The 13,525-nt window shown below is 35.9% G+C and overlaps 1 protein-coding gene across 4 annotated transcripts in view; it reads right to left on the reverse strand.

The window, feature by feature from the left end:
* Window positions 1-8,338: 8,338 nt before the first annotated feature.
* The window catches only part of TMEM87B (transmembrane protein 87B), a 58,703-nt gene continuing 53,516 nt past the window's right edge, over window positions 8,339-13,525 (reverse strand). For all 4 annotated transcript variants that reach the window (XM_069075559.1, XM_069075557.1, XM_069075558.1 and 1 more), the window contains exons 18-19: window positions 12,964-12,994; window positions 8,339-12,500 (exon numbers count right to left, since the gene is read on the reverse strand). In XM_069075559.1, coding sequence (XP_068931660.1) covers window positions 12,438-12,500; window positions 12,964-12,994 — 94 coding nt within the window. In that variant the 3' untranslated portion in view covers window positions 8,339-12,437. The remainder of the gene's footprint in view (window positions 12,501-12,963; window positions 12,995-13,525) is intronic.

A 13,525-nucleotide genomic window follows, 5' to 3' on the forward strand; every position in this document is an offset into this window, starting at 1 on the left:
GTACTTTTAGTAACATTAAATAAAAAGCTTAACTAAAAAAAAAAAACCCACCAAAAAACAAAAACAAACAAAAACTATAGGTCCAGTGTATGTAGTGTGTATGTGTGTGTGTGTGTGTGTGTGTGTGTGTACCTGTTGTCTCCCTCCAACAGAATGCAAGATATAAATTCTTTGTGGAAGGGACTGTTAATTTTTGTCATTGCACCTCCCATAATAAGTGCCCAGCACAGATTGTTATCATTTCTATCATGTTCAGGCTTTTTTGGTCTGTTTTTTTGGAGTAGGCCTGTGCTCCAAAAAGGAAGTTCTCTCCCTATGTAAAGGAAGGTAGGTAAAGTGCTGATAAGCACCTGTTTCATAACTTACAATGTTCAAGAGTTACCTGGTGAGCCTGGAAATTTGCTGAGGTGTCCAGGGTCATCCAGTCAGGATGTATCCGAGTTCAGGCTTAAATTTAGGTCTTCCTAAGTCCAAGGCTAATTCTTATCTACTATACCTTGATCCTTCTCATAGATAACATGCTATAAAATTTTATTAATAAAAGAATGTCTGTAAGAAATGATGAACGTGGTGAATAAATGGTGAATGTGGTGGGTGACGTGAACTGATGCTATTAAGCAGAAAGAGGAAAAGAATACACACAAAGCTGCAACCATGTAAATGGAAGAACAGCAGCAACAGAACTAAATGCTGAGAAGTTTAGCCATAAGGCTAGAAGAAGGCACCTCATCCCACTTCTTCGCAAAGATAGGGGGCAATGACTGTGGAATACTATATATAAGGCCACGTTTCTCCCCCAATATCTGCCATTATTTTTGTTGAACTGTTTTTCCTCCTATTTTTTATTCTTTCTTATAAATAATGGATCTTCAGGAAAGGAAGAGCGAAGAGAATATATTGGGAAATACAGATGATTTAAAATAAAAAATATTAATAAAATTTTATTTTCCTTTAAAAGAGTATATCCTATCCACCTTCTACTGGACAGACCATATCTTCTACAAGGTAGAAGTGATTTTCACGGAAAGGGAAGTGATTGGGTTGGAATTTGAAATCCCTTATAGATTCCAGTTCTCTCCACAGCCTGCTGGGTTATGTTGCTTAACAAACTGAGCAAATGAGGATGGAAATTAAAGGGTAGAAGCCACAAGAATCTGTAAACTAGGAAGAAAGGAAAGTAAGATTTCACAGAATGGAATGAGCTGGCTAAAGCTAAGAGTTTAAATCTCAAATTAAAGAGTCAGCTCAATTTTGAAGTATACCTGACCTTTCCAAGTATATCTAATCTCTTCTTAGTTCTGGATATGAGAGGTAGAAGGGTAAAGTGGAAAGAATACAATTCTGACAGTCAGAACCCCTGAATTCTAGTTCCTACTTTGCTACTAATTAACTGTGTGACCTTGACCAAATCATTTCCCCTCTCTAACACTTAATTCCCTTACCTATAAAATGAGAAGGCTGACTTGGCCCAGGAGTTCTTAACTTTTTTGTGTGTGTCATGGACCCCTCTGGCTGTTTGGTGAAGCCTACTGGCCCCTGTCTCAGAATAATGTATTTAAATATATACAACAAAATAGAAAAGGAGACAAAAAACCCCAATTGTGTTGAAATACAATCATTAAAATATTTAAAAACCAAGTTCACAGACTCCATGTTCAGCTTAGATGATTGCAAGGTAGCTTTTTGTTCTAAATCCTACACTAAGACTTCTAGATAAATTGGTTTTTTAATAGCTACTCCACAAAAAGCAATTACTTTGGCACCATCTGCTGGAAAGTCTTAAACATTAAACACTGTAAAATATATTTTAAAATTATTTTTATTTTGTTATTTTCAATTACATGTAAATTTTTTTTTAAGCAATTGGGATTAAGTAACTTGCTCAAGGTTATATGGCCAGTTATTTTGTGTGGATGTTGAGTATCTGAGGCCAGAACCAATACCGGGTCTCCCGACTCCAGGGCTGACATGCTTATTCACTGCGCCACCTGGCCAACCTGTAAATTTTTTTAATAATCATTTTTTAAACTTTTGAGTTCCCTATCCCTCTCCTTGAGAAGGCAAGCACTTTAATTTTGATTATAACATATGAAGTAATGCAAAACTTATTTCCATATTAGCTGTGTTGCAAAAGAAAACACATAAAAAATAACGTAATAAAAATAAAAATTTAAGAACTATGCTTCTATCTGCATTCAGAGTTTATTAGTTCTTTCTCTGGAAGTAGATAGCATTTTTCATCATGGGTCCTTTGGAATTCTCTTGGGTCATTGTCTTGATCAGAGTAGTTAAGTCTTTTGTACTTGATCATTGTATAATATTGTTGTTACTGTGTACAATTTTCTCCTGGTTCTGCTTACCTCACTTTGTATCAATTCATATAAGTCTTACCAGATTTTTCTGAAATCATCCTGCTCGTCATTTCTTACAGCGCAATAGTATTCTGTCACAATCATATATCACAATTTGTTCAGTCATTCCCCAAGTGATGAGCATCCCCTTGATTACCAATTCCTTGTCAACACAAAAAGAGTTGTTATAAAATCTTTTTGTACAAATAGGTCCTTCACCCCAACCCCTCTTTTTTTGATGCCTTTAGAATTCAGACCTAGTAATCGTACTTCTGAGTCAAGGGGTATGCATAGTTTTATAGCCCTGTGGATACAGTTCCAAATTGTTCTACAGAATGGTTGAATTAGTTCACAACTCCACCAATAATGCACTGTTGTCCCAATTTCTCCACATCCCTTCCAGCATTTGTCATTTTTTTTTCTGTCATTTTATTCAATCTGATAGGTGTGTGGTAGTACCACAAAGTTGTTTTAATTTGCATTTCTCTAATCAGTAGTGATTTTGGAGCATTTCTTTTTTTTTTTTTTTTTAAGCAATTGGGGTTAAGTAACTTGCTCAAGCTTACACGGCCAGTTATTTCTGGGTGTGGTGCTAAGTATCTGAGCCCGGATTTGATCCAGGTCATCCTAACACTTGAGCCAGTGCTCTTACTCGCTGTGCTACCTGGCCACCCCTATGGAGCATTTCTTAATGTGATTATAGGTTTGATTTCTTCTTTTGAAAAATGTCTCTTCATATTCTTTAATCATTTATCAACTGGGGAATGACATATTTTATAAATTTGGCTCGGTTCCTTATATATTTGAGAAATGAGGCCTTTATCAGAGAAACTTGTTAAAATTTTTTCCCCAGTTTCCTATTTTCTTTCTAATTCTGGCTGCATTCATTTTGTTTGCAAAAAAAGCCTTTTAATTTTATGTAATCAAAATTATGTATTTTGCTTCCCATAATTTCCTCTCTCCCTTGTTTGGTCATAAATTCTTCCCTCGAAGATGGTGGAGTAAAAGCAGGAACTTGCATAAGCTCCCACACCAACCACCTCTAATACCTGTAAAATATGACTCTAAACAAATTTTAGAGCTAGAGAACCCACAAAGTGACAGAAAGAAACAAATCTCCCGCTGAAGGCAGCCTGGCAGGCCCACAGGAAGGGTCTATTTCACCAGGTTAGGAGCCAAGCATAGACCCGCATAAGCCACGTGGGTCCAGACCCAGGGCAGCCCAGACCAGCAACACAGACCAGCCAGAGAAGACTTCAGGAGAGGGAATCACAAACAGCTGTGGTGATTTCCAAACTTGTCAACAGGTAAATGTCAAAGAGAAAGTAAAAAGTCAGTAGGAAACTCTGTTAGAACTGGGTGGAAAAGAGCACATGATCTGGCCTCTGCTCCCAGGGAGAGGTGTGGTGGCAGCAGCCCTGTGGCTGCTTCTGGAGCTCCTGGCCTGCAGATCATAGGGGGACCAAGCAACCATTCAGAGGGTAATTGCTCTTACTTTGACCTGCTGGGATCTGGGTCTAAGTCTTGGGTGGTGGTCCTAGGGTGAGGAATGACAGTGTCCAGAGCTTGTGGTGGTTGTAGAGAGAGCACCCTCCTCATAGCTCCAGCAGCTGTGAAAACCCCAGCAATTTGGGACACAGCTCTCCCTACTCTGGAAGCAGAGTTCTACTGTGGCAAAGAGCTCAAAAGTCAAGTAAGTGGCTGGCAAGATGAGCAAGCAGAGGAAGCACAAACAGACCATAGAATCCTTTTTAGGGACAAAAAGGATCAAGGCATGGAGCAGGAAGAAGACAGCAAAGTCAGAAGCCTGCATCAAAAGCTTCCAAGAAAAATATGAATTGGTTACAGGCCATGGAGGAGCTCAAGAAGGATTTTGAAACTTGAGTAAGAGAAGTAGAGGAAAAATTGGGAAGAGAAATGACGATAAAGCAAGAAAATTATGAAAAGCGAGTCAACAGCCTGCTAAAGGAGACCCAAAAAATTACTGAAGAAATAACACCTTAAAAAATAGTCTAACTCAAATGGCAAAAGAGGCCCAAAAAGCCAATGAGGAGAAGAATGCCTTAAAAAGCAGAATTGGCCAGATTTAAAATTTTTGCATCAATATTCATTAAAGAAATTTTTGTTTTTGCTCTCCCTGGTTTAGGTATCAAAAACATATTTGTGTCATAAAAGGAATTCAGTAGGATTCCTTCTTTACTTTTTTAAATGGTTTATATAATATTGGCTTTAATTATCCCTTAAATGTTTGGTAGAATTCACTTTTGAATCCTGCTCCTGGGGTTTTTTCTTAGGGAGCTTATTTGTGGTTTGATCAACTTCTTTTTCTAAGATAGAGCTGTTTAAGTATTCAGTTTTCTCTTTTCTTAATCCAGGCAGTTTATTTTTTTGTAAACATTTATCCATTTTACTTTCATTGTCAGTTTTACTGGCAAGTAATTGGGCAAAATAACTTAATAATTGCTTTAATTTCATCTTCATTGGTGGTACATTCACCCTTTTCATTTTTGATACTAGTAATTTGGCTTTCTTCTTTAAAAAAAAATCAAATTAATAAATGGTTTATCTATCTTATTGGTTGGGTTCCCCCAACCCCCAAAAACCAGCTCCTAGTTTTGTCTATTAGCTCGATGGATTGTTTGTTTGTTTTCACTTTTATTAATCTCTCCTCGTTTTCAGGGTTTCCATTTTAGTGTTTAAGAATTTTTAATTTTTCTTTTTCTAGTTTTTTTTTTTTTTAAGTTGCAGGCCCAATTCATTGGTCTTTCTTTCTTTTACTTATTTAGCTATAAATTTTCCCCAAGTACTGCTTTGGCTGCATCCCACAAATTTTGGAATGTTATCTGATTGTTGTCATTCTCTTTAGTGAAATTATTGTTTCTAAGATTCTTTGACCCACTCATTCTTTAAAATTATTTAGTATCCAATTAGCTTTTAACCTGTACTTCCACAATCTTTTATTATATGTAATTTTTGTTGCATTCCATCATGGTCTTAAAAGGATGTATGAATATTTATGTTTTCTGCATTTGTATGTGAGGTTTTTATACCCTAATATATGATTAATTTTAGTGAAGGTGCCATGCACAGCTGATAAAAAGGTATACTCCTTCCTATTCCCATTCAGTTTTCTACAGAGGTCTATCATATCTAACTTTTCTAAGATTCTATTCATCTTGACTCTTTTATGCATTTTATAGTTAGATTTATTTTGCTCTGAGAGGGGAAAGCTGAGGTCCCCCACTAACATTGTTTTAGTATCTATTTTCTTCTATAATTCATTTAACTTCTCCTTTAATTTGAATGTTAATGCCTTTTGGTGCACATATGTTTAGCATTGATATTACTTCATTGTCTATGGTACATTTTAGTAAAATGCAGTTTCTATTTTACCTCCTGCTTCTAGGCTATCAGGCTATTTTACCTCCCGGTTCTAGGCTTCCTTGAAAACTTCTTGAAATATAATGTCTAGACTCTTTCTTTGATCATGGCTTTCAGGTATTCCAATAATTCTTAAGTAATCTTCCCTCAAATCTATTTTCCAGCCAGTTGTTTATCCGATGAGATATTTCACATTTTCTCCTATTTTTTCAATCTTTTTTTTATTCCATTTTATAGGTATAATTGTTACGAGGGTTTTCTTTTTCCATTTTAAGGTAGGTCATGTGGGAGGGGAAGAATGTAAACGTCTGGTAGCTGAAAAAATAAAATTAAAAGAATATTAGAGATAAGGACCCTACACATATATTATATAAATTATTTAGAGAGCTGTAACTCTATATTTATTTGGAGAGTGTAACTCTAGTCTCATGAGCCCACTGACATGGGAATCTCTCCTTATTGGTGGAGATCAATGCCTGCAGTTGCCTGAGCAGCAAGGTGGAGTTGGTGAGAGGGTGAAAGGAGGGCTCCAGTCTCTTCAGATTTCTTGAAGTCTCTTCTGGCTTTTTGGGTTTTGCTTCTTCTGGCTCCCAAATGAAGGAAGAGACTCTGGGAAGAAGCTGACAGAAGAGGAGCTGGTAGTTTCTATCATGTCCTTGTCCCCAGTTTGCTATACTAGACTTCAGGAAACTTCCCCTTGAGTGAGATCTAGGACTTCTCTTTTGGTTGAGCTGTTAGCTCACTCCGTTTTGGTGTGGTAGAATATATGTATGCTTTCTCTGATTTGTTTGCTATCAATTTGGATACACTGGGTTTCTTTGGTACTTCCTGTGTGTTCATTGTGGAATTGGCATCTAGTAGGAAAGGTGTAGAGCCTTGAATATAAAGCTTCGGTCCCCCATTTCCCCCAGTAATAACCAGAAGTTTAGCTTGGACTGAACATCTCATCCCCTAGACTGACAATATTTAAAGGAGCAGACAGATTCAATTCTGGCCAAAATTTCCCTCTCTTTTGAGAGAAGAGTGGCCAAGTTTCTGACCCCAATCTCCTGCTGCCCCTGCTGGCAGGAAATAATTTCCCTTGTAGAAGAGTGGGAGTAGAGAAGGGGCTAGAAATGTCTATTTTACTTCCCTTTGAGCCACACAATGTAGCCCAAGCTACATGTGGGGACAGCCCTCATTACAATAGGAACTTTCCTGACATAGGGGGTGTGGGTCTAACTCAAAGTTATAAAACATTTATTAAGCACCTACTCTGTTAAGCACTGGGTATACAAGAGGCAAAAGACAGCCCGTCCTCAAACAGCTCACAATCTAATGAGGGAAAGGCAGACGAATATGCACAAATAAATTACATATAGGATAAATAGGAAATAACCAAGAAAGGGAAGGCACTAGAATTAAGCAGGCTTGAGAAAGTCTTCCTGTAGAAGATGGAATTTTAGTTGGGACTTAAAGGAAGCCAGTAGGTGGACATGAGGAGTGCATTCCAAGTACAGGGGTCAGCAAGAAAAACACCTGGGAGAACTTTTGAGATGAAATGCCTTGTTCATGAGACAGCAAAAGAAGCCAGGGACACTGGATTAAAGAGTAAGGGGTAGGAAATAAGGTGTAATTAGAAAGGAGGGGGTCAGGTTATAAAGGGTTTGAATGCCAGAGAATTTTGCATTCTATACTGGAAGTAATAGGGAACCCTGGAGTTTATTAAGAATGGGGTATGTATGTGCACATGACTGTAGGACCTGTGATTTAGGAAAATAACTCTGAAGGAGAAACCCTATGCACCATACTGGTCTCTCTCCAACTTTTCTAGACCCCATAAACAGAACCATTAAGGTTGGTCCTGGGACATCACACTTTATGGATTGTTCCCTTGCCACTTCCTAGCATGTTCACCTGGCTAAAATGAGTATCAAGAAATTATTAAGTATATCTGGGGGAGTCATAGAGGGTATAAAAAATAAGACATATAACCTGGTAGAGAGCAAGCAATACACGGGAAGGAGGAAGGTGGAGCTTCATTACAAGGCAACATCAGCCTCAATCTCACCCTGTTTCTATATTGAGTTTAATATTACACAACTTGGTGGTGTTTGTGGTCATCTCAGTACTAGATGCACCTATGAGCCTCTCCAATCAGATCCCAAGGCACTGGGGCCAGTTATTTGAGATTCCTTAAAAACTCTAAATTCCTTGATTACCAAGTGAGGCTTCCTAATGCTCAGAACATGGAGAAGTCATCCTAATTTGACTCTGACCAAGGAACAGCTCTATCCCAAGACACTCTACGGTATACTGATTACGTGCTTAATAGATTTGGCTGTTGAACTGAATATAACAAAATTATAAAGCAGATACCATTATGCCTTTTTATACCATGAAAATCTGATATATATTTTAGAACACAGTTCACTAATGCCTCAAGGTACTCAAAGTACTCTGTTTTGTTTTCATTCCCATCAGATACTAACAGGGAAATTGAGATTGTGCATTTCTGACAGAACCTTGGTGTGACTAGCACCCCAACTCCCTAATGAATTACTGATTTCTTACAACAGATGACAAACCTATTCTTTAGTCTTGGTATTTTTGCAAGGAGCAGATAATTCAGAATTTCAGAAATTATTTTATTAAAAGTCAGAACAAACATTAAGGCACAGTAATACATCAATTTTTCAAGTAATGAAAATTCTTTGCTCTCAAATAAAATTTTCAACGAAGACATCATTCACTCTTTAATTACAAAAATATCATAATATTAAACATCACCCCAACTTAACTTCCTTCTCAAATGCATTTCCCCTAATTTTAGAAAGCTGCACCAACTCAATGCAGTTTTGCCGTCACATGTTTAAAAACATTCCCTTAAAAAAAAAATCTCATTTTACTATACATGTGCATTTAATAATTTTAGAACTTTAATTGGCTAAATTAACTTTTTAATTTAAGGCTTACTGTGTTTTCTATTGCTACTTGGTTGGTTTTGATTACACAAAGGAATCAGCAGTATTAACTTGATAGTATAACATTCTTCAACTATACAGTAAATTGTAATCTGGCACAACAGACCAAAATTCCTTCAAGATAAAGGGTATAAAATTATGAACATCATATGCATATTTATATACAAGGTCTTGACATTATAGTGGTACAAAAATACAGCGAATACTATACACATCGATCAGCAACAACTTTTTGTATTACAGAGGAAATATTCTGGGTCCTTATGAGGCTATATTCTTTAAAAGCTATTTGCACTAACAGTAAAATCTTAGAAGATTCTGTCCAACAATCTATTTAATAATACAAAGTCATGTTTCCTAGGGTTTTCGATCAACTAAGTGAACACACTGCCCTTTAAATAAAATATACATTATTCTAACTCAAAGCAATGGATTATCGCTTTAAGGATAAAAGAAAAAGGTGTACATTTAACAAAATCCAAGATTGTTCTAAATGCTTTATATGTAAAGAGGCAGTCATATAGGACAAAATAAAATATTCCATATTATTCTTCAGATTCTCTCTTAAACAGTTATACAAATCAAAAGACTTCTTGAATAGTAAGTTATTCTCCTTTTACCTGATCAAAAAGTGCTATCTTGGGAGTTTAAAAAGAAGGTGCTATTCTCTCCCATAAGGCACAGGCTGAAAGAGCCATAGGCAACAGCAACTAAAACAGTTATCAATATCCCTAACATTTATAACAACCCTACAATGAGACTCTCCTCAAATTGCTTTATTATAATCTATGATCTGTAGTCCTCACTCCATCTAACTTTCAGTGTGAGAGGTATGAAGCTCTGTTAAGTATGGGGCTACTCAGGAACCCTTAAAAGAAATTCTCAGCCCCATTACACTGAGGGTGATGAATGTAAGAGTCTATGTCACAAATCTTATAGCACATCTATGATAATAATTATGTTTATTTGTTACTGCTCCACTAACCAGTAGCATCTCTTTAAAAATATAAACTCTCATATTATGTATCTAAAATTACATCCCAATGGAGGGAAGGTGAAAGAGATATATCACTTTCTCTGAGTGTGGGGAAAAAAGATTTTGAGTCAAGAAATTTCTTCAACGATTTTGATTACAGAAGGAAAAGTATGTATTCTTACCAACTTAAAGGAGGAAAAGAGGTCAGGTTGATTTAGAGGTAGTTTTCCCTATTGTCCACAACAAACATCATCACTACCACCACCTTGTAGCTATTGCAGCCAGGTAGTCCAGAATGCTGCATTTCCAAATTCCACGAGAATACTACAATACACAGAGTTATTTCCTCTCCACCCCCACCCACCAAGATGTTAAATGTAAAGTGCTAGGAACCAGAAAATAGAAAATCATCTCGGTTCTTTGAGTAAGGGTAACTTCTGTAACAAGTATTTTTGTCCTATGTACTTCTAATTGTGCTTTATCTAAACACTTGAATCTAACATATTTACATATGGATCACTTTTGTGGTGGATAAATTTTGTCCTATGCATGGTGAAAAATAAAGTAAGGAAAATTCACATCCCTGTTCATTATTTGGTATTCTTGCCTCCCAAACCAATGCTTTTAAGGGCTTTTAAAAGATCTGGCCTATATTCTTGTGAAGACCTTTCATTTTCAAAAAGCTTGTTTTTAAAAAAATATTTGTTGAATACAAGAGGTTAACCATTTTGAGATATATTACTCAACAGACACAGATCACAAACATAACAGAATTAATTTTCCTTAAACATGCTTGAAAGTAGTAAATAAGAGGATCTAAGTGAATTAGTGAGGAAAGGTAAATTCTTCACCTTCCCACAAAATTCCAGAAATATTTGCAAGTAGTTAAGATTTTTAAAGCTAGTTTTACCTACATTTTCTTAAGTTAACTCCTTAACTCACCAGGTCAATACAGCTCCTTCAAAAGATAACAGACCAGGTTATAATACTTTTGTTCTAAATGTCAGTTAAAGCCTTCTCCTTCTTTGGTTATAAAAGCAGCATTAATAGCATTTAAAGATGATTCACATTTTCATCATACTATATACTCACTTCATCTTGATGTTTAGAATATTTTATAAAAAGATATTAAAACTAGAAGTGTGAAGTTATACATTAGAATGTCAAGTTATAAACATAATATAAAAACTGATATATAAAAATGTTGAGGATGGAATAAGAAGGCTTCAACACTTAGGAAGTTAACAATGATAAACTCAGTCACAGAATATCACAATATTTGTCTAAACAGAAAATATGTCAAGGTTATGGACAAAAATGAGGTTGCTCTTTCCTCAAGCATATAAAGCCTGATTATCTTCTCCACGGGATAGACTGTCAGAAAGCCATAACAGTATGCTAGATTCCTCCCTCACACACATAAGAAGGTATTTCAAGTGGCCACTCAGCCTGCTTGCTTCCTGGGTCCTGCATCTGAGCAACTTGGCTATCTAAGGCTCTATACACTTAGCTTAGCCTCAATTTTCCACATGTTAATTTACATAATGACAACAATAGCTGAATGATCTTGGGATGGCATGACTAACTCTGGAAATCCAAATGGAAGCAGAGAGGATTTTCACTTCTCAATGCCAGAGATGGCATATTACTTGTACTATCCCCAGAGTTAAAGAAGAAAACTGATATAAGCATTTTTATGCTAGTAGAAATACTTTGAAAGATTTTTTGTTTTAAACAAGAGTAAGATCAAGAAATATATAAACATATTTGTACTTCAACTTTATCTATATTTAACTTAACATAGAATCATTTTTATATATATAAAAAAGAAAAATATCAAGTAATAAAGCATAAACCCAAGAGAACAAAATATGGTTGTGCAAAACCACAGAAGACTCACATTCTTTTTAAAAGTACAATTAGAGAATGAGTGTTTGTAATAAAGTTAAAAAAATAAATAGCTATCTTGAAATCCCAAACTCTTACTCCAAAGAAGAGTTTCAAAACAGTGCACATATAATACCCATTAGGCAAGGACATATTTTATGCACTTCTTTGCATGTAATACTTTAAATTGCTCCCAGAAATAGAACTAATTGATACTTACGACAACATTCAAGAGCCACCTTTAAAAATATTATAAATTCCTTCCCAATACCAGAGCATTTCATATTAATATGTGTATCTTCCATGATAATATAATAAAAAAAATCAGTCAACAAGCATTTAATAAGTGCCTTATACATATGCCAGGCACTTTGTTAGGTGCTATGAATTTTAAGGACAAAAAAAAGCTAACAGTCCCTGCCCTCAAAGAGTTTACATTCTATCAGAGGAAATACATACACAAATCCACACACACATATCAACATACATAAATACACACACACACACACACACACACACACACACACACACACACACGAGAGATACCCGGTAATTTAGGGGGAAGGCACTAGTAGCTGGGTGGGACAGATGACCAGGAAAGGCCTTTTGTAGCAGGTGATGCTTGTTGAGTCTTGAAGAAAGCCAGGTACTGTAAAAGGTGGAGATGACTGAAAGAGGACATACATTCCAGGTGTGGGGGCAGCTCAATGGCACAGCACAAAAGCAGGAGATGTGAGTTTCATATATACAAAACAAAAAGGCCAGATGGCTGGACACAAACAATACATATAAACATATGCATAGCTGGTGAAGATTTCGTAGAGCTTGGGTGAGAATGATTCATTGACATTAACTAGCCTTCATTTATGCAGGCTCTAATTACATTATCTTTTCTGAGGATAATATTCTTTCTGACATTTCATATTTGGTCATCATTATTTCCTGAATGAAAGAAGAAATATGTCAATATTTAACATTGCTAATAAAATCCTTTCCAAATTGCTAATTTAGTTTCAACCTCTGAAATTCCATGACAAAGCATCCAAGTTGACTAATATACCATACTGTTTTGTAAGACCATTCTGTTCTTGTTCTCCAACAATTCATCAGAAAAATTCAGAGAACTTTAGGGATTGTTTTTTTCCCCTACTGAAGAGGTTAAGAGCAGTATATTCACTAAGAAACTACAGTAACCATGTAACCATGATCAAATCCTTGAAATTGGTACATTAAATCCCTTTTATTTTTACCAGAATTCATCTTCCAGGGGTTTTGGCTGCCATTCCATCTGCAATCATTTTCACAATTTCTCTAATTTTCCTTTCTACAGTTCAGACTGTGTATGCACAGGGAAGTTCTGGAATATAGAAAAATAGATCTAACTATATGTAAAAATATAGTTTACCTCATCTGAATCCACTAACACTGGAAGAGCTCTGAAACAAGAAAAAAAGATTAGAATCACAATGTTATCATAAATCAAGACTCTTCTAGAGTCTAACTAATTTAGAGGCCTAAGAGAAAAGGCTTATTTCAATTCAACAAAAGGATTAAGGTGGAATGATCTGTGTTTTGATGTAGTGATTTCCTGGGTACTAGAGGTCTTCAAACAGAGGAGATGGGATGTCACTGAGAAGATTTGTGCTTCAGGCACATGTTGGACTACCCGAAGCCTAAGACTCAACTTGGGATAAATCTCTAAGATGAAGTAAAAATTAACCTACATGACCATTTAATGGTGAAACCATTACACCACATCACTCTATTACGATGTTTTCACTCTAGTAAGAGAGTGGAAAAGAACTAATAATAGTAGCTTACATATTTCTATCATGCTTCAAGTAGTAGCTCATTAGATCATAAAAAAAATAGTAAACTGGGTAGGCACAAAGTTGCATTTAGGGGGATGGGAAGAGAACTGGATGATGGTGTATCACCACCCTTGGCCAAAAATTAAAAACCTCTGA

The sequence above is a fragment of the Petaurus breviceps genome, unplaced genomic scaffold (genome assembly GCF_028583685.1).
Source record: "Petaurus breviceps papuanus isolate PSGF00001 unplaced genomic scaffold, PetGlider_PUasm1.0 90919, whole genome shotgun sequence".
In the NCBI taxonomy this organism is placed as follows: Eukaryota; Metazoa; Chordata; class Mammalia; order Diprotodontia; family Petauridae; genus Petaurus; species Petaurus breviceps.